Source organism: Pseudorca crassidens, chromosome 1 (genome assembly GCF_039906515.1).
Source record: "Pseudorca crassidens isolate mPseCra1 chromosome 1, mPseCra1.hap1, whole genome shotgun sequence".
In the NCBI taxonomy this organism is placed as follows: Eukaryota; Metazoa; Chordata; class Mammalia; order Artiodactyla; family Delphinidae; genus Pseudorca; species Pseudorca crassidens.
The window spans coordinates 77,650,978-77,673,215 of NC_090296.1; the positions used below are offsets into that span (position 1 = coordinate 77,650,978).

The 22,238-nt window shown below is 45.7% G+C and overlaps 1 protein-coding gene across 6 annotated transcripts in view; it reads right to left on the minus strand.

Moving 5' to 3' along the window:
* The window catches only part of RYR3 (ryanodine receptor 3), a 553,937-nt gene that overhangs the window by 118,277 nt on the left and 413,422 nt on the right, over nucleotides 1-22,238 (minus strand). For 5 of the 6 annotated variants that reach the window (XM_067742171.1, XM_067742181.1, XM_067742191.1 and 2 more), the window contains exons 41-46: nucleotides 20,954-21,083; nucleotides 19,698-19,801; nucleotides 15,831-15,966; nucleotides 5,674-5,854; nucleotides 4,126-4,237; nucleotides 1,322-1,442 (exon numbers count right to left, since the gene is read on the minus strand). In XM_067742171.1, the coding sequence (XP_067598272.1) occupies nucleotides 1,322-1,442; nucleotides 4,126-4,237; nucleotides 5,674-5,854; nucleotides 15,831-15,966; nucleotides 19,698-19,801; nucleotides 20,954-21,083 (784 nt within the window). The remainder of the gene's footprint in view (nucleotides 1-1,321; nucleotides 1,443-4,125; nucleotides 4,238-5,673; nucleotides 5,855-15,830; nucleotides 15,967-19,697; nucleotides 19,802-20,953; nucleotides 21,084-22,238) is intronic. The other variant, XM_067742163.1, reaches the window with a different exon arrangement.

Consider the following 22,238-nt stretch of genomic DNA (forward strand, 5'->3'; position numbering starts at 1 on the left):
AAAATAGTCTAATAGATAGATAAAGAAAATGTGGTATGTATACACATATAGACAGACACACACAGAGGAATATTATTTAGCCACAAAAAGAAGGAAATCCTGCCATTTGCAACAACATGGATGGATCTTGAAGGTATAATGCTAAGTGAAATAAGACAGAGAAAGACAAGTATTGTATAATCTCACTTATGTGTCAAATCTAAAGTAATTGAACTCATAGAGACAGAGAGTAGATTGATGGTTACCAGGTGTTGGGGGAAGTGAGAGAAATGGAAGATGTTGGCCAAAGGGTACAAACTTTCAGTTATAAGATGAATAAGTTTTGGGGATCTAATGTACAGCATGGTGACCATAGTTAACAATACTGTATTGTGAAAGTTACTATGAGAGTTACTATGTGAAAGTTACTATGAGAGTAGAACTTAAATGTTCTCACCGTAACAACAACATCAACAAATGGTAATTATGTGAGGTGAAGTATGCATGAACTAACCTTATTTTGGTAAACATTTTGTAATATCAAATCATAACATTGTACACCCTAAACTTATATAACATTATATGTCAGTTATATCTCAATAAGGATGGAAAAAATGTGATATATTCCATAGGTTCCCCAAAGTGATTGACTGCAAACCCCTTGCTGACATGTACACCAATTAGTATCTTTTATAAAAATGTTCCTTGGAACACTAGTTTTGGGAAACTCTATAACAAAATCATATTATCTTTTCAATTCTTCCGTCTGCTAAGAGGAAACTGCCTGGGTAGCAGGTGGAGTGACATGGAGAACCTGTGTGCTTTTGGGAGAGTATAAATTTTGCAAAGTTAATAAGGACTGATGCCCAATGTCACATGTAGCACAGGGGGAAAACTCTTTATGATCCATGGCTGTGAGGGACACAGTACTGTGGTGCAGGGGAGCCTGGGTCAGACCCTATCCTTTTGTTGCTCTGGCTGGCTGGACAAGCTGGGGGCACAGAGGCAAAGGAGAAGGAAGGTTTGGTGAGAGATCTCATTGGTTCCAGTCCGTCAGCCTCCTTCCAGAGGGCTGGAGTTCAGAAGACTGAGGTCTGGACTAGCCGTACTGATAGGAAATGGGGTACGAGAGTCTCAACGCAGGGGAGCAGGGGAGACAGCAGCCGGCTGGAGCTGGGAGGAGAGGACCCCTCAACACCAGAAAAAGAGCAAGATACTTCGCCTGTGCAGCCTGCCCTGCAGTAGGAGGCTGGGAGGAGCCCTGCACTGCGGATGGAGTCCTGCTGTGAGCAGGTGGCCCTGGGGAGACTGGCAGAACTCAGCCTCCAGCAGCTTCCCTTACCTTTGTTCAGGGAGGGCAGTTTCAAGGGGATGCTGATGATTCCAACCAAGTCCTCGGTGGGGACCAGGGAGCGCAGGATGGACCTGATCCGGATGGCTTCCCCCTTTCCTGTCTGGATAAGCTGCAAGGTAGGTTTGGAGAGTAAGATAAATGAGGTTCCCACACTCCTGCTTCAGAAGCCTGGGGCAGTAAAATGGTTCTCCTTGTCGGGGGGATGGGGTGGGTACACGTCTATGTTTTCCTAATTGTTCTAGACATGTGTGACCACAGGGAAAAGAGGAGCTTTCTCCTGATTTTCTAGAAGAGCTGCTACTGAGGGAATGACTCTGGCCAAGGAGGGTTAGTGTGTTCCTTTGCTGCGACAGCAATGGTCACGCCCTTTTGGCATCAAGTCTCAGCAGTGAAGGTGCAGCCTGTCCTCAGTGTGACTGCAATACCAGGAGCTCTCGGTGGCTATGACAGGAGTGGTGACAATGTGGCCACGATTCCAGACCCTGGAATTCTGCTAAATGTAGAAACGACTTAGGAATTTCTATTTCCTAAAAATCTGATTAATGCTGGGACTAGGGCAATAAAAGGGGTGTAGAGGATGTCAGAGAGAACGTGAACATCTCAAGGGAATTATCCGGGGACGGATAACCTGATCCTTATGGCCACAGGCGGGATGTACAGGTGCACATTCTCTCGGATCTGGGGGCAGCAGGTGCGCTTCTGGGCACAGGCTCTTAGCCAGCAATGGAACTGTCATGAGCTCAGGATAGACTCTACCCAGGAGGGAGGTGGATGACATGCTGAGACATAATGCTTGAAGGACTGGAGACAGGAGAACACCTGTGTGTGACCCTAGCTGCCACCTCTCATTCCTGTGGGCAGAGGGGAGGCTGTCAGTGATGACGGCATCAGCCCTCCCCCTCACTAACAGAGGAGGGGCCAGGGGAGAAATGTGTGTGTGTGTGTGTGTGTGTGTGTGTGTGTGTGTGTGTGTGTGTGTGTGTGTGTGTGTGTGTGTGTGTGTGTGTGTGTGTTTATAAGGTATTGAATCTGAGGGGCAGTAAGCAAGGAGGAAACGCCTTCCCAGTGGGGCTCTGATGACTTAGCTATCCCATGCGGCCTGTCTTCCCGAGACTAGGCAAACGGTGTAACCTGCTTTTTGAAGTGATTACAGGTGACCTGGGGAAATGACACCCCGCCCCAAGACTGTAGGACACCCCAGTATTTCCCCAGCCCCCTTTCAAGTTTCCTTTATTTGTATAAGGGCACAGAAATGGAAAGATGGGCCTATGTGGGTAAGGTACAAGTTCCACAGTGGGAACTCGAATAGCCTCACTTCGAAGATTTAGACTTTCTCCTCTCCACAGTACTTTTATCCTAGATTCTTCCATACTGGAATAGTTTCCCTAAACACTTGTAGATGGATTTGCAAACAGGCTACATCATTTATTAGATAAGACCATGACAAACTGGAAGAAAGGTAAGAGTGAATGCTTTAATGCAATGTCTTTCGAACTGTAGTCATGACCAATTAGTGGGCTGTAACCTCATTTAGTGGACTGTCACCAGCATTAAAAAGCATGAAATAAATTAGTATAGAATAGAAAATATTAGAGTGCATTATCCATAGTAAGGATAAACTTTGTTTCTGGAATATATGTATACTAGGTTGCAATGTAAATTGTATGTCTTACTATGATCAAAACAAATTGTTTTTTTTTTTGGTCAGAAAGGAAGTTTGAAAGCCACTACTTTAATTGATTCTGTCTTTCATTAGCATTAAACAAATACAACATATCCACTGTTCTCTTGGCAGTGACCAAATATATAACCTCATCAATACCAGAAACCACTGTTTATGTCATCCCAATCTGCACTGCAAGTACTTTCAGGAGACGCTCTGACATAATCCAAAGGCAGTGAGCACTGCGGAGAGAGGCAGGCGCCTCAGCCCTGAATGAGCAAATCCAACAGTTCTTTTAAAGAGTTAACCAAGTATTTTTTTAAATATAAAGAGCTATCTTTTCTGTTTTCCTACAAGAAGTAATTATTTCCTGTCTCACTTATGATGTGAGTCTTTATGAGAAATAAGGCCAATCTCTTTCTCCACCCCCAGCAGAGAGGGAAAAAGGAAGGTGAAAACATAACTTTTTTGCGGTTTGCGGGCCTCTCACTGTTGTGGTCTCTCCCGTTGCGGAGCACAGGCTCCGGACGCGCAGGCTCAGCGGCCATGGCTCACGGGCCCAGCCGCTCTGCGGCATGTGGGATCCTCCCAGACCGGGACACGAACCCGTGTCCCCTGCATTGGCAGGCAGACTCCCAACCACTGCACCACCAGGAAAGCCCTAGAAACAATTTTTTTAGTATGTCTGTAAAGCTTACCTCTGGGAAATAAGCAAACATGAACTGTGACTACCTTCCTGATGCCTGACACCATGGTTGTCAAGAAAGGATTTTCCATGTGGAGTGTCCTGATAGACACAATCAAGAAATCAAGTTGGTCACATTTTGACCAAGTCGAGGCATAGGAAAACATAGTTTTGGGAGGCTTTTGAAACAGAACATGTATCAGATATGCCCTATTAGTGTCACAGAGAAATCACACAACGCAGAGATCTTCCCAGGAGTCATTCCCCGGAAAACTGTAGAATCAGGTACGAGAGATGGAAACTACTTTTGATATTGGCTAAAAGGAACAGAGAGAAAGGCATGTTCACAAATGTCAGAGTCGGAAGAAGAAATGACATTCATGAAATCTACAGTGTTCCTGGTTCAAGCCCCTCAAATCCGCTCTCTGGGAACTCATCACTTACGTGCATTTCAGGAGCACAGCGGCCCAGCAGATCTATAAGAGCCGAATAAAATGACATAATTGCATTGCCCATGTGCACAACCTCTTCTTCATCTTCATGGTCCTCCGTGCTGCTGAGAGAGAACCAACACAAGGTGTAGGCAGCCTGGCAAGTGGGGCCCTGTTTTAGACATGATATGGAAACACTTTCTCTGCTCACCCTGGGCATCACGCATCCTTTCCGTTGGGCTCCTTCTCTCCCTCTAGCTGTCAATGAGATGGTTTAACTCACCAGGCTCAAGGGACCCAAATATTTGTTCATGACATTCCTAGGGTCCCATGAACTTTACTGACATGAATGCATCATGCAGACCACACATACTCATGGAGCTGCACTGGGACCCCCAAAGCTCCTACCAACCATTCCTTCCCTTTTCCTTCCTTAATAGACATGGAAAGCACATTGGACAAGAAGTCAGAAGGGTCAAGTCCAGGTCCTGGCCCTGTTGCTAACAAGCTATTTGACTCTGGGCCTCAGTTTTTCTCATTTTACATGAGAAATTTAGGACAGTTTATGTTCGGGATTCTATCTAACTCTACCAGATCACCTACCAGAACTAATAACCACCTCCGAACCCCCCCCCCCCCCAAAAAAAAGGAGCCACTGGCTGCAAAGTTACCTCTGCTGAGTTATATCCCATCTCTAGATTCTGGGGTCTAATCTAGAGGCTGCAATAAAAGGGAAATGTTCACAAGACATAACGAAAGGAAGGTCACAAGGCAATCTGATAACGTACTAACTATGTCTTTAACCATTAAATACCAAGATTTTTTTTTTTGCGGTATGCGGGCCTCTCACTGTTGCGGCCTCTCCCGTTGCGGAGCACAGGCTCCGGACGCGCAGGCTCAGCGGCCATAGCTCACGGGCCCAGCCGCTCCGCGGCATGTGGGATCTTCCCGGACCGGGGCACGAACCCGTGTCCCCTGCATCGGCAGGCGGACTCTCAACCACTGTGCCACCAGGGAAGCCCTAAATACCAAGATTTTTACTGCTGTGATTTTTCACATTCTGCAGCTTTCTTTTTACCTAAGGAATCAAATCGAACACTTTCGGAAGAGGGAGTGCAGGGTACTCCCTCTTCTTAAAAGTGAGGTATGAGATGGGACACCAAGGTTCAAAATATTGAAGGGAACGGGCTGGGGTTAGACAGTGACTGGAACCCTGTTGGTCCAGGCCTCTTAGCCTGGATACAGCTTCCTCCCATGGGGATGCCCTAGGGAGGCGCAGCGAGGGCTGAAAGAGCTTGCTGACCCCTCCATTTGCCAGCTGGCCTGAGTGGAGTAGGAGAAATGGAAAGGGATGAAGATGATACTGATCACTAGGCTTACTGGGAGTCAAGATGACAACAAGCTTGACACAGTGACCTAAAATGTGTGAGCCACAACTGCAGAGCGCCTGTGCTTTCTCTGCCAGGGGGAGGTTATGGACGTTTGCTTTACCATGTGTGTACTGAGAATATTTCAGAGCTCGACAACCATACTGGGGTGAGAAGGCAATTCATTCACTTACACTTCTCTCTTGTACCCCTGCGAGGGGAGGTCGAGGGCTGGGTTCTCGGAGATCTTAATGGCGCCTTGCATGGCCGCCAATAGACCATTTCCTCCTTCACCCCGCAGGGCCGGGCCGAAGCACTCGGGGCGTCTAATGAGCAGCTTGACCACGACGCTGGCGTTTTCTTCCACACTTTCACCTAAGGGAAAGAAGCATTATTACCATCTCATTGGAGAGAACAACCCCGGAATTGATTTCTTTCTGGCCACGCCAGGTGGCTTGGTTCCCAGACCAGGGATTGAACCCATGTCCTCAGCAGTGACAGTGCAGAGTCCTAACCATGGACCACAAGGGAATTCCCCCAGATTTGATTTCTAATTGACGAGGCTGGGAGAACAGTATTTGATTGATCTTGTCACATACTCTTAAGATTAGGAGGTAATACTGATGCAGAGAGAGGGGAGCTTTGATAAATTACATCAGACTCTATTTATTTGAAGTATTACGATTAACTGATATAGAACAGTCTTACTTCTCAGTTCAGGATTTTGTGCTATTCACATTATTTCGCTTTATTTAGGTCCTCAGAGGGCCAGAAATACACTACTGAGTCTGCCATGGATTACTGATTAATTCACAAGTGACTTTACCTCTTTATTAACTCCCTGAGGGGTGCTTAATAGGTATTTCCTTCCTGCCTTTGAGAGGAGGTAAGATGGTAACTCAATCGGGTGTGCCTCAATTAACATCCTGAGAAGTGACATGCTAGCTCCTGAGCTGTCTTCTCTCAGAGTCGAATACATACCCTAGAACAACCAGGTCTGTGGGGATGAACCTCAGGGCATTTCTGAAATCATTTATCCAGGTGAGAATCTACTTGGTAAAGTTATCTTGGTTACTCTTAGACTAGCTCTGTGGGGAGCTAAAGGTTGGACAATTGTATTTTGCTGGTATTTTTCTTTGGAAGAACCATAGACAACTATAGACAGGGTATCATTTCCCAAAGAAATAATTAAGCAGTGAACTATGACATGTAGAGAGGGATAGCCAATGCTTCTCAGAGACAATATTTTAATCAAAAGTAGTTTTACAGCTTGTTCAAACAATTTCATGAAACACACTTTCTGTCTCAGTGTCTCAGATGACAACTTAATTTGTGTCTAAGAACTTATCCCTGGGCTAATAAAAAGTCTCAAAGACAAGACTTTTTGATGTTGTATATTGGATGAAGCCTAAAGAAAAACTTTTAAATAAGATCATTAGATATTATTAGAGGATTGAGCTCTATAATAGATAGCATCTTGATATGCTGTTGTAATATTAATTATTTATTCTTGCATTAAAATTTTCCTCCAATCTTAGCAGGTTAAGGCAGTAACTATTATTTCACAGTTTCTGTAGTCAGGAATTCGGGAGTGACTAAGTGAGGTGGTCCTGGCTTGGGATCTCCTATGAGGTTGCAGTAAAAATGTCAGCTAGTGCTGCAGTCTCCTGAAGGCGTGACTGGACGTGGAGTATCAGCTTCCACGCTCACTCACATGGCTGTTGGCAGGAGGCCTCCGTTCCTCACCATGTGACCTCTCCATAGGGCTCCTTGAGTGTTCTCATGACATGCCAGCTGGCTTCCCACAGAGCAAAGGATCCAAGAGAGAGGGTAAGGCAGAAGCTGCAATACCTTTTACAACTTTGTCACATACTGTCACTTCTGCCATATCCTATTCATGAGAAGTGATTCACTGAGTCCAGCTCACACTCAAAGGGAGAAGAAGGGCTTCCCTGGTGGCGCAGTGGTTGAGAGTCCGCCTGCCGATGCAGGGGACACGGGTTCGTGCCCCGGTCCGGGAAGATCCCACATGCCGCGGAGCGGCTGGGCCCGTGAGCCATGGCCGCTGAGCCTGCGCGTCCGGAGCCTGTGCTCCGCAGCGGGAGAGGCCACAACAGTGAGAGGCCCGCGTACCGGAAAAAAAAAATAAAAAATAAAAAAGGGAGAAGAAGCAGCCTCCATCTTTTGGAAAAAGGAGCATGGAAGAATTTATAGATATATTTTAAAACTATCACAGGAGTTTAAGTTCTGTTTGATGAAAAATTTTATGAATCAACTTAGAGTAGAGCATTCGAATGGGAACCCATAAAATCTGGCTTCTCTTCCAGATTTTTAGCAAATCCCTGTGTGAGTATGTACACTGCACAGTCTCACTGGGTCTCATTCGCCCCGTTGAGATGTTTGTGCCTCTTCTAGTTTTAGAGTGAGTCTATTAGTTTAACCTATATGCAGAGATTTCTTCCACCATGTCCACAGCATCAGAAGGGCTGAGCTTGCTGTTCAGATATTTGAAGCTAACTTGTGCCCACACAAACTCACAAGTGAACACACTGCTGTGTCTCACAGCCCTGGAGAGTCTACCTGTAGTCCTGGTCAAGAGCTTGGCCTGCTGACGTCCTCTTTTATCACCTGACCTTCTACAGCACAGGGAAAATTCAGGATTGTAAGTATATACCTCTGTAAGTTTTAGAACTGTGTAACTAGATTCAGAATATTTCATTAAACTGAATTTATACAGCCCATCAGCATGCATTCACTATTTTATAGCTCAATCCTTCAAGAAGAGACTGAAATTTTTATAAAGAAGCTTTTCTTCGGGTTTCATCTAATATAACATCAAAAGAGAATTTGTTTTTAATTAAACCAGAATCCATGTGAAGAAAATTCTCAGGAGGTGCTATAAAGGGAAAATAATCACAATAATGGTATGGTGGAATGAATCAGGGCAGGAAAGGAACCCAAGGACAAGGTTGAGTGATACCGTACAGTTTACAGAAGAGCTCAGATAAAGAGGTGATGCTAAGTCTTAAGGACATATTTTCCTATGAGGTGAACCTGGCATTGATACATGATAGAGTTTAATCACAGAGGGATACTTAAAGAAAAGCACCATGATCATCAGCATACTTGAAAGCAAATATTCTTAGTTACAGACATAACTCACAGCTGGCTACTTTCAAATGTTGTTCGCCCACAAAACTTACCAGGTAGCACACTCTCAGTTGTCATTTTCTATGACAAGAATAATGAAGCTAAAACTTTGAAATTGTAAGTGTCAAAAAATGGAGAAAAAACCCAACCCTGTTAGTCAAGCTTATTTAAACACTGTGCTCTGATTCTTTCAGTTCTCAGAATGGAAACACTTGTGGGTCAGCCCTTGTCTTTACCAGCACACTGAAATTAACTTAGCTCTTTCCGAAGCCATCAGCATCATGGAATTTGACGGAACGTGGACCACAATGTCCAAAAGAATTTGAAAAATTAGGCTATGAGTTCTATTGAGTTTGCTATTGAAATTCATTTGCCAAATTAGCCTTATTTTATCTGAATTTCAGGTCTTCAAATCTAAGCTAATTGGGTTGGAGCTACAATGGACCCAGGAAGCCGTCGCTTGATCACTGAATTGTGGTCAATCCGTGGGGATGCAGAGGGCGCCCTGCAACAGGAAGGAACTGAAGTGCAACCATTGATGCTAACTGGAGAGGGGACCAAGGAAAAGAATTTCTCAAGGCTTCACAAGGTAGAGAGGATGGCCTGATTAGAAGAGAGAGAACATTCTCTTCCTAATTACCTGTAGTTCAGGAAGTTGGACTGCCAACCAAATCCACAGTGGGGAAGCTGAATACTGACCTTGAGGGCATTTTTCAAGGGAGAGAGAGATCTGAGGTAAGCTAGCTTTGCCCAGGGGCTTACAGCAATGTTTTTGCTGGAGTTCCAAATGAATAATAAGCTTAATAGCAGCGTGTATGTTCACAGAGCCTTTCTTCAAAGGCTCTCAACACTGCCTTCGCATTAGGACCTTCTTTTCAATGTTCCTAAGAAGCTGGATGGAAATGGGATGATTCTCCCCGTTTTAACCAGAAGCGGTCATTCTCGCCACAGGGATGATTAGGAAGGATGAAATGATTTTACCTTCCGCCCATCGCTTTTCTTACTCTCTCTATTCTAAACACAATCCCTGTTTTAAGTTCCTTTGCCTGGAACTTTGCCTTTCTCATTCCTTTGACATAAAACCTTGATCTAGGTAACTCCACTTCATCCTTCAGGACCAGCTTAAGCTTGGAAGCCCCAGAGTCCTCTCAAATACCCTATCCTCTTCCTTAAAGCACCGCACACAAGTATAATGAATGAATTGTTTGTACCTGTTTCTACTTTTCTCACTAGACCGTATGTTTAATAAGAACAGGGTTCATGTCTGAACTATCTAACCCTGTATGCTCAAGCCTCTTGTTAACATCATGTAGAGGCTTGAAATGATCACATGGAACGCTGGGGGTGACTCTCCATCACTGCGTTATCAGACCAATTATCAGCCTTTGTTTGCAGGAAGCAAGGCTGTCCGTTTCCTAGGATTATAAATTTGAGGACATCGTAGACATTTTAATCCTAACCATCCCCGGTCATCAGTACCAATCACACTGAAGAATGGTTATTACATCTTTTTCTAACTCTAAAAACATGAATATACGAACCAGCTGATTCTTTTAAGCATTCATTCCTACTCTGCCCTTCAAAGCTAACATGCTACTTTGTACCCTTGATCCTAAAAGACTTTTCTTCCATTGTTATTGAAACATAAACGACACATCCTAAAAGTTTCATGGCTCCCAGCTCAACGCCCCCCAGTATGCTCTCCCCCAACTACTCTGTTAAACTATGTCCATTTCTTTCTTCAAGATGTTATTCAACATTTGCCTTCTTCTTCCCCAGGCATTCCTATACTCACTTCACCAGATTCCAATAAGCACCATCACTTCTGGCCTGCCAACAGTCACACGTCTCACTACGTAGGTAGGTGTAGTTGAGTTTTTAGTATGTATGTACGTTGCTGATAATTTTACTTGGGTTTGCTCTGTTTGCTGCTTTGATTCGTAAGTGACTTCAGGGCAGAACTTCTAGAGCATGTCTCCTGTCACTTCTCATAACCCCTCATGTACTCTTCACATGTCACATGATGGATGCCCAGCTTATGACCACTGATGACCAAGCTGCCTAGGGAAACAAGATTCAGCAAAGCTAGGACACGCTGTGTTCCTCACAGATAAGCTTGTAGCCTGAGGAAGATATCACTAAAATACTCCGAGGACGCTAACGAGGCACAGAATTACTTTTGCTTTCTTTTTGAGGATTTGTAAGGAATCTTTTCCTACTTGGTGCTACATTAGGAAGGGATTAATCAGACACCCAGACACATCTGTGTGTACACTGGCTATAAAGTGTGCAACTCCTGGGTTAATAGAAACTTGTCAGCTTCAGGACTCCTGGCGTTAAACACAACCCAAGGCTTCCCAGCAAGCTAATAAAAATAAAGTGGAGAAAATGATATGCTTTAAGAAGAAGATTTAACACCAACTGTAATAGAAACTAGTAAAATAATGTTAGAAAGAATTTTCTAATTCTATTATTTTGATATAGCAAGAGCTTTTTAAAATTTTTTTACTTTTTTAAAACATCTTTATTGGAGTAAAATTGCTTTACAATGTTGTGTTAGTTTCTGCTGTACAACAAAGTGAATCAACTATATGTATATATATATCCCCATATCCCCTCCCTCTTAGCAAGAGCTTTTGATTTGCCTTCAAAAAAAATTTTTTTTTAAACATTAGCACCAAACAGAAATTAAATAATTCCACAATTACTGATCAGCTCAAAGGAGGAAATGCTATTTCTCCTTGTTCATTAGGGAGGAAGTGTTTTCAAGGCAATACTACATAATGGTTTGAGTACAGTGTGGCCTCTGGAGCCAAACTGCTCTGGTTCAAATCTTAGGAAAAGTCTTACTAGCTGTGTGATTCTGGGAAAGGTACTTAATCTTTCTCAGCAGAGGGGTGTTTATCCATAAACTGATAAAGATAACTGTAACTAACTCATTGGATTGTTGCAGCAAATGAATAAGTTAATACATATAAAATTGCTTTGAACCATGCCTGGCACATGAAAATGCTAAGTGTTAGCTGTTATTACCACCGCCACCATCCTCACCACGCACTACCACCTACCACAGTCACCCCTACAACCCACTATGACCGCCTGCCACCCAGCCATCATATACCACTACCATCACCCACTATGACCACCCCTACCATCACTCACCACTACCCACGAAACATTATCACCACACGTACCATCACTAACCACCACTCACCTCGATCACCTCACAAAACCCACGATGGCTACCACTCAACCATCATATCCCATCATCACTGCCATCACCAATCACTACCCACTATTACTACCCTCACTATGACTCACCCACCATCACCACCTACCACCAACCGACCCCCACCATCACCCATCACCCACCATAACCACTCCCGTTATCTATCATGATCACCCATAACACCTTCATCTTTCGCTGCTGAGCAGAGGCCACAAAAGTGGCCGGGAAGTCCTTTGTAATCACCTCTTAGATATAAAGACTTTGAAATAAAGATGTAAAGACAAAGAGCTTTGAGACCCCAAGGAATCTGTTTATGAGAGTCTTCCCATTTCAAATGTCCTAATACTCTTGTAAGGATCACAAAAACAATGCCAACTAACACAACTGTAGGTTTACTACATTTCTGGCAGTGTGCTAATCTGAGTTCTCCATGGATTACTTCATTTAAGCCTCACAACAACTCTGTGAGTTATATGCAACCCGCGAGGCTAGGAAAGTTTTAGTAACTTGCCTAAATTCACAGAGCTAGTGGTGGAGCCATATCTGAACCCAAGATACTCCAGCCTCCAGCCCAACCTCTTCCATGTCATTCTGCTGTGACTGAGCCACTCTATCTCCTCTAGGTGCTCAACAAGATTCTAATTTTTTCTTTTTCCATACTTGCCATCCCTCTCTCTTTCATGCTCTCCCCTGTGACAGTCCACTCCTACCATTTCAACTGCAGGTGACCCGCAAGTCTACTCGGTCCCAATCTGTTGCCTGATTGATCTCTATCCTATTGCCCCAATTGGGGCATCTCCATTTGGGGTTTGCAAATCATTACCTGAATCACACAAGCTCATTACCCTCCGTCTCAAACCATTTTCTCCTTTTGACCATCCTTATTTCTTTTCTCCCTACCCTTAAATCTCTAAGCTTCAGGACTTCCCTGGTGGCACAGTGGTTAAGAATCCACCTGACAATGCAGGGGACAAGGGACACGGGTTCAATCCCTGGTCCGGGAAGATCCCACATGCTGTGAAACAACTAAGCCCATGTGCCACAACTACTGAGCCTGCGCTCTACAGCCCGTAAGCCACAACTACTGAGCCCGCGTGCCACAACTACTGAAGCCCGTGCACTCCAGAGCCCATGTTCCGCAGCAAGAGAAGCCACCACAATGAGAAGCCCGTGTACCGCAAAGAGGAGTACCCCTACTGGCCGCAACTAGAGAAAGCCCGCGTGCAGCAATGAAGACCCAACACACACACAAAAAAAAAATCTCTAACCTTCAAAGTGACTTCTGTTCCTTTTCTCCCAACATACCCAGGGCCCAGCCACCAGAGTCATCGCCACCAGCGAGTCCTGTAAATTCTGTCTCTGTAATTTATTTCCAGCTGATCTCCTCCATCCCATTCCCATCAACACCATTATAATTCAGAAACTCATTATCCTAACCTGGGCACAGAAGCTCCCAGTGGTTGCCATCAATCTCTCTTCTTTCCCAGTTCTCTGCACACTGAATCAAGACAAAACTCTTCAGCTTGGCATTTAGATTCTCCCTAGTATAGCTGCCTACCTACGTTTTAAACCTGGTCTCTTACCACTGTCAATCATGTATCTATCCTCTAGATCAGCCAATCACTGCGTTTCCTAAGCATGTGTGCTTTAGGTCTCAGGCCACTGTTCAAGCTTCTCCCTACCTGGATCACCTCTTCTGCATCTCTGCATCTGGAGATCTGACCCTTCAAAGCTCATCTCTAATATCACCTCCCCCAGGAGGCTTTTTCTGATCTCAACAGGATGTGAGCTTCCCCTCGTGAAATCCTCTATCACTCTGTCCCTACCTTACTCCACTCCTTATTACAGTGACCTCTCTCCATGCCTGTTCCACTTACTAGACTGTTAATTCTTTCAATGCAAAAGCCAACATCCTTTGCCAAGACCAAATGTGGCCTTTATATAATAGAGACACAATAAACATTAAAGTGCACATATCTTCCTACTGATGGTCTAATAGATTTGCTAGAATGTATTGCATTATGAAATCGTACTGCAGAGAATATATTAAAAAGACATAAAACAATCTGAAAGCAAAGAGGGTGGACCAAATGCTTTTGGTTTAGAGTTTAGCTGAATATGGTAGTACCTAATAAGCATAAGGAAGTTTTGGAATTTGGCCATCCAGGTAAGACCATAGCCAGTGGACTCCTCTACCTTCATAACCCATGTGGACAGTCCCACTAATTGACTCATAAAGCACTTGATCTTGACTGTGAAGGTGGCCAACATGAATAAATGGGTCCTGCCTGTATCTGGTTTGTGTCATACAGTCTATTTACATAATTTGGTGACATTTATGAATCCTTAAAATCTATTTAACAAAAAATTTCCCTTTATTACCACAGTAACTCTGCGTTAATTCTGGACATGCAATCATCTGGATTAGAAGTAAGACAGACTATTAGAGGATGCTCTGAAACTGGCCTCAGAGGAAGAAAATGGAGTTTAGCAATGCTGATGATGGACAGACAGGAGGGACAGTGACGAACATGCAGAGAGAAGCAGAAGGCCTGAGTTCCTAAAAACTTGGCTGGATGAGTCCCAGGGGAACAAGAGGTAGACATCTCAAGGTCTGTCACCAAGTCAGGAAAGGGGAAAAACCGGGACAACGGAAACCATTCAAGTATTAAGAATAGAGTGCATTATGGTGTAGGAAAATAAGCGGGGGGGGGGAGGGGAAGGAAGACAAGAACACATGGGAATATAATGATCACGTCACACCAATATATATATATATATATATATGTATATATATATATACACATACATACATATATATGTATGTGTGTATATATATATATATTTTTTTGCGGTACACAGGCCTCCCACTGCCATGCCCTCTCCCGTTGCGGAGCACAGGCTCCGGACGTGCAGGCTCAGCGGCCATGGCTCACGGGCCCAGCCGCTCCGCGGCATGTGGGATCTTCCCGGACCGGGGAACGAACTCGTGTCCCTGCATCGGCAGGTGGACTCTCAACCACCGTGCCACCAGGGAAGCCCCATCGCCAATATATTTTTAGGTGAATTCTCATAGTTAGAAAAATCAGCATGATTGTTTATTAGGTGCAATCCCTCTTTGTGATCACTTAACCGGCCCAGCTGGATTTGTTGGCCTGAAACTCCAAACTGGGAAAAGGGCGAACTATTTTAACTATAACGTAAATGTAAGTGAATTAGTATTTTAGCAGAATCTAGGGAGACAAGGTACAGTTTTAAGAAAGTAGTTTACTTATTTTACACAATATTCAGCACATTAAACTAATGAAAATACAGAATTTGTGTCAACTTGGAATTCACTATAAATGAGAGGTGACTTGTATCAATATTAAGAAGAATAATATTTAGGGTTTCTATAGCAATTTTTTTCTCCTGGGAGTTTAGTTACCTTTAACAGCGATCAGTTATTCCTGATTTTTATTCATCCATCCATCCATCCATCCATCCATCCATCCATCCTTCCTTCCTTCTTTCCTTCCATCCATCCAACCATCCATCCATCCATCCATCCATCCATCCATCCATCCATCCTTCCTCCCATCCATCTATCCATCCATCAATCCATCCATCCATCCAACCAACTAATAGTCTAAGGATCTGGAGGCACACTTGCATTTAATTCTGTGAAACAGGTGAGATCAAGATATTAATAAGCCCCCTCTTTTAGGAGAAGAGGTACAGAGAGATGACAAGCCCAAGCCCATGCAGTGAGCTCCTTGCAGGCTCTGGCACTAGAGCTCAGGACTGTCCATTGGATTCTACTGTTGATCCTTGTCTAGCCTGATTCTCCCTGAGATTTTTCTTCCAGCTGCCACCTACCTATAGAATCTATCATATTTATGGAGAGGAAGCAGTGCAAAGGATTTCCTTTTCCTAGTATCCACCACAATTATGCCATCCTAGGTCTGAAAAACATGGAAAACTGAGACTCACTGTTCACGAAGACGGCAAACCTCAGGAAGGACAGGTAGCGCTCCCCTTCAATGGGGTTCCAGCCGACATCAGGGTATCCTTTGGCCAGAAGCATGGGGCAGCTCTGTAGGCCACAGCCTGCCAAGTAGGTCACCACCTGCCAAGAACAATACAAAAGTAAGTGCCCAGCTTTTTTTTTTTTTTATGTGAGTTTTTTACATAACTATACGGCAGGCAAAATTCTGGGAACTGAAGGGCTTTCATTTACCTAGAAGCTAGAGAGAGCCCAGGACTTTCCAGGTAAATAATTTAGTAGATTTGAAATTGGAACCTTTTATTCTTTTTTTTTTTTTTTTTTTTGCGGTACGCGGGCCTCTCACCGTTGTGGCCTCTCCCGTTGCGGAGCATAGGCTCCGGACGTACAGGCTCAGTGGCCATGGCTCATGGGCCCAGCCACTCTGTGGCATGTGGGATCTTCCCAGACCGGGGCACGAACCCATGTCCCCTGCATCGGCAGGCGGACTCTCAACCACCGCGCCACCAGGGAAGCCCCCTTTCATTCATTTTTGTTTCCAAGCAGTTGACGAGACTGATGATCACTGCTATGTAGGAACACTCCACGTGCTATAGTTCCATGGATTTTCCAGTTCTGGCAAGAGGGATCTGCCATTTAAAAGTAGGCCTAAGTAGGGTGTCTCTGGGGAGGCAACAGTGGATGCAGGCTGGCCATGTTCATTTGGCCATGCTATTTCAAGACCAAAATGTTCAGTCACTGGTTGACTGGGTGGGCCTTCAACTAATCAGGGGTCCCTAGGTAAGTTCTGGCTCAACAACAGCTGTCCCAAGTCAGGAGCTGAGACGTTCAACGTGGGACGGCTAGCAAAGAGGTCATGGCCACTTAAGGACTAGGATGGGTAGTGTGTTCTCTTCACTTCCAGGTTACCAGACACTTAGCAGAAGATCTCAGCTCTGCGATCTGGTAGAATATTTTAGAATCTCCCTACTTTTCAGAAGGTACCAGGCTAAAAGCTTAGCAAATAGACCTCCTGTGCTTGAAATGCAGTTGTCATTCTAATTTAGCCTCTGATATTCTATGTACGCGGAGAGAAGAGGGGAATCCATCGTGCTGCTAATCTTCCAAGTCAGGATGGTGTTTTCAATTTTTAGTCCCCAGGGCCTAGCACAGAGTAGGGGCTCAATAAACATTTGGCAAATGACTCATGTATTTGCTGACAGCACATACTCTAAGTCATTTTGAAAGACTGATGGATCTAAGTCAAAACTCAGTAAGAAACTATCATCACACTTTTTCCTACTTAAAGGAGCGAGAATATTATTATGCTTGGAGTTTAGATTTTGTTTGGTCTTAAAAATGTCTGGAAAAGGGCTTCCCTGGTGGCGCAGTGGTTAAGAATCCGCCTGCCAATGCAGGGGACATGGGTTTGAGCCCTGGTCCGGGAAGATCCCACATGCCGTGGAGCAACGAAGCCCATGCGCCACAACTACTGAGCCTGCGCTCTAGAGTGTGTGAGCCACAACTACTGAGCCCACGTGCCTAGAGCCTGTGCTCCACAAGAGAAGCCACCACAATGAGAAGCCCGTGCACCGCAACGAAGAGTAGCCTCCACTCGCCGCAACTAGAGAAAGCCCGCGCACAGCAACGAAGCCCCGATGCAGCCATAAATAAGTAAATAAATAAAGTCCGGAAAAGCATTAATAAAAGCAGGAATTAGGCAGAGTTTCAGGGTTACAGGTGCAGGGCATTTCACTGGCCACAAAAATAAGTGTGTGTGTGTGTGTGTGTGTGTGGTTGTTGTTCCGTCTCAGGCCTGATTCCTGCTGGGATACATAGAAGGGTGGAACGGAATGGCAGCATTCACTGGTCCTTTGCCTTCTCCCCCAGGGACTACACTTGGGGCGTTTCCTGACACTGGTCTGAGTAAAGCCTGCGCACTTTGCTGAGCCACGAGAACCACCTGAAAAGGAGGCAGCAACCCCATCATCCTCCTCTACAGATTTCCCTGGGTCCCCTTTCTCCCCTCTCCCTGCCTCCTGGCCTCCACTCAACATATGTTGCATCTTCTGAGGGAGGCTTGTGGTCCTTGTCGAGCAGTATCAACTGAACAGGTGAACGAGGCTGACGCTGGGATGCTGGGCACTGAGGCTTGTGGCACTGTCTTGTCAAAAGAGAACCGTTAACTGCTTTTAAATACAGGTGTCAGTTATCATCACAGCACCCAGATAAAACCCGTGATATTTATTGCTGTCTAAATGTGTGAAGAGCTGAGCCTGACTGAAGTCTGTCCCACAGAGGCAGAGGCCAGGAATACCCAGGGCATTTACGGAGCAGCTATCACATATCATGCTGCTGGGTGCAGAGCTGCTGAGTCCCTGCGTGTATGCGGGCAGGGGGGTTGTCTTGTTTCTGTTCCAGTCAGTTCTTCTTATTGAAACCAGAAAGTGTTTTCTAACATATAAACGGTGTTGTGTTGCTCCTCTGCTTGAAGCCCTCCAGTGGCTTCCGTGGCTCCAGGCTCTACAGGGAGGTCCCATAATATAATAGGTAAGAGCACGGCCTCTGGAGCCCAGTGCTTTTGACCCCTGGCTCTGACACTTACAAACCCCACGACACTGAGAATGCTCCCTAATCTCTCTGTGCCTCAGTTTCCTCTCCTATAACTAGGGCAACAATAAAAAGGCTTGTCCTGAGGGTCATGTGAGTTAATTCCGAGTGGGGTATGTCACACAGTGATTCCGGAGGAGAGTGGACTTCTGTTATTAGCAGCAATGGCAGCACAAGGCCCATTCCTTTCTGCTCGCACTCTGCGCTCTGGTCACACCCAGCTTTCCGAAGTTCAAGCATGCCACGCTCTCCTCTCTGAACTTCAAACATTCCTGGCACGCGCTTCCCCGTGATGTGACCGAGTAGCTTCTGCCCACGCTGGGGGTCATCTCTTTGCTGAGGGCCTTTTCTGATCCCCTTGTCAGGGTCAGGGGCCCACTCCTAGGTGCTCCCAAACCCACCACGCGGTGGACGACCTTCTCCTTGTCCCCCTACTAGATTGCTCCTCTCCGTACTCGGGAAGTTCACTGGCAATCTCGTCAGCTGTCTAGTCAAGGAAACAGTCCCAAGACAGGACAAATGATGGAGGCGAGGCGGCCTGACCCCCACCAGGAGTGCACTTCACAGTCCCGACGACGTGGGGTAGCTCAGTTTCGTCTCCTCTGTCCACGGAGGGGACATGTGTGGGCCCTCTTTATCTTTAGAGTAATTATACCGTTTTCTGTCATGTCGCTTTCTTTAGTGTATAAACATGTAAATTCGATGACACAATTTTATTAGGAACCACAGGTCTCTGGTGGGCCCATGCAGACCAGTGAGTCTGGGCCTTCACACAAAAAGAACACACATGTCCACATGTCCATGTCTGTGGAGCTGGCGAGCCCAGACCACAGGAGATGCTTGGTCCTAATTATCACACAGCTGCCAGTGACTCACATCCATATATATATATATATATATATATATATATATGTATGTATGTGTATATATATATATATATTTTTTTTGCGGTTCGCGGGCCTCTCACTGCTGTGGCCTCTCCCGTTGCGGAGCACAGGCTCCGGACGTGCAGGCTCAGCGGCCATGGCTCACGGGCCCAGCCGCTCCGCGGCATGTGGGATCCTCCCGCACCGGGACACGAACCCGTGTCCCCTGCATCGGCAGGCGGACTCTCAACCACTGCGCCACCAGGGAAGCCCCCCCGATATTTCTGTCACACGCTAAAGAGGTTCTGACAGAGACCCAGACTTCCGTCTGCTTCTCCTTGGCCTGGCTGTGCTGTAGGCAGTGGGGAGCAAGCACAGTGCCTCCCCAGGGCCAGTTACCTTCTCGAGGTCTGGTTCCTCTAAGCCCAGCGCTAACTCATTGTTGTCCATCACAGAGGAAGCAGCCACGTCCAGCGGGGTGGATCCTCTCATGGACGGGGAGGCTGAGGAAGGAGGAGAGAAGGAGAAAGAAAGAGAGAAAGAGGCCATCTAGCGCTGAGCTGAGGTTGCAGTGCACAGTAATGGCCAGGAGAGGGCAGCAAACACAAAACCTGGATCACATCGCTGTCCCCCGAGGGGGGCTGCCCACCCAATTTAAGAACAGCTCTATTTGTTATCTTTCCTCCCCACACTCATTACTGATTGTGAATATAGCTTCAGTTAGAAAATCAGTTCATAGGATCAGCTGGGACCACGTATTTTCAAGTGCTTTTCTAACATGGAGGTTCTTGGGCCCCCATTTGGTGATCATTCAAAAGTCTCAGATGTCACTTGATCAACTAAGCTCACATAACTTGGCCATTTCTGGGGTCACCACCTAGAGTTAAAAAAAGCCTCAAACAGAATTAGCTCTTACAGTTAAATCAGGTCACCAACGTTGTCTTTCGTTTCCTTTGTTTGGTTCTTAGGCTAGAACTGAGAAAAACTTCAGGTGGCATTTTATAAAAAGGTTGGTCCGTGTATGGTTGCCTTTGATAAACAGGAAAACTGAGATGTCAGATTTCACGTGCACGTCATGTGTGTATGTGAGTCTTCCACACATTCATCTGGTTTACGTCCACAACAGTGAGGGAGGCATGTGCATGCGTGGGTTTTCTAGCAGTGGTGACAGATTTACACTCTTTGCCCATAGTTGCTCCTGGCCCGTCTGCCTTGCAGCTACGAACGCACTGGCTGGTTGGCTGATGGGACAGGCATGCAGCCCAAGAGGGGACTGGATCCATGACCTTGGTCTCGTGAGCACTGCTCCCTGGTCAGTTGAATGGGCTGGGAGGCGCTCTATCTCCAGACTGCATCCACAGTCTCAGGCACCATTTCATACACCATGAGCCACTGGTCTCCAGAGAGAAGAGTCAAACTGTGGCTATGCTGACGCAAATCTGTCACCAGCGCTGGTCGGCAGCGACCTCTCTACTTAGGTTGGAGAGCGGAGACATGGTATTATTATCATCTCACCTGTTTTTAGATCAGGCAGGGTTCCTTCTTATATTTAAAAATACCATAGCATGCATGTGTTTCTTTCCCTTTATTGCCTGAGTGGTCAGCAGGGGGAGGGTAACCTCTGAGCCAACAGCAGACGTTATGATGTGACCTACCTAGGCCAACACTGCTATTCTCCAGCAGGTAACTGAGATGCTCAAACATGGCCTTCTGATTTTGTCGGCTAATTCGACAGAAATAGCACAGGAAGCGGCAACAGCTAGCAACCATCTTTGGAAAGGCAATCTGTAGGGAGAAGTAGAAAGTGTCAGGGAGAAGAATCTATCACGAGGCCTTTCTGAAAAGGCTGACTTCAAAGAGTCTTAGGGTGAAGTCTTGCAAGCTGCCAACAGTTTGGAAAATGAATTTTCTCCTTACTTCCAGATGGTTCCAAGACTGATTCATAGGAGGGACAGAGAATACACACCTAAAAGAGGCTTCTAAAAATACTGAGAGCTAATTATAATTCCCGAAGTATCTTTTCTTTCAAAGAAAATAGATGTCAAACCAGAAACCCAGTCATCCTTACATGTCATGAGAAACTGTACAACTCTACATCAGACTATTCTAACTAGGAAGGGAGCAGACAGAAAGGCAGATGGGTGGTCACAGACAAACAAGACCCAAAGCTATGATCAAACCTGAGTCTTCTGGGTAAAGATTGGCTCCTACAGTTGTAGAAGTCCCCAGAGCATCACCGTCTCAGACTGTGAGCCTTCCCCCTACTTCTGTCCTTGATAACTACTCTCCTATGGGCTCCTATAGTACTCGTAATATGATTCTTATAATTTAGCACTGAGATGCCAACTTCTATTACCATCTACAGTGCTTGGCTTCTCTGCTTAACAAAGTAATTAGCATCTCCAGGGCTTGGCCTCATCTTCCGTCCGATCAGTCATGCTCAGTAAATGGTATCAGTGTTGGCTCAGGACCCTAGAAAGCCCTTAATTTCTGCCTTTAGAGTCATGGAGGCTCTGGAAGCTCCAGTCTGCCTGCCTGCTGAGGCGTCCAGACATTTGCTCAGGGATCTCCTGGAGAGAGTCCACTTTCAAAAGAGACCGGAGGGAAGGAAGTGAGGAGGAAAGTAAGCCTGGCTCCTCTTCCTACCTCACAGCCCTCACCTGTCAATGCTGGTGGGGCTGCTTCCTAGGATCAGGCACTTCGGAATTTCCGATATTTGAAAACACACCCCATCTTCTGCTTTCAGAAGCTCTCTAGCTCTGAAGAGGACCCAGACAAACTGGGATACAGGCCCAGGTGGGCCCAATCGGCACTCCCTGCCCCCTGGCAACAGGAGCTCCCCCTGACAGCAGGCTCCTTATGGGGGAGCCGGCCAGGAATTCCAGCATCGTCAGGAACTTGGCTCAGAGAGGAAACACGCGTACTCTGGTGGGAACACTG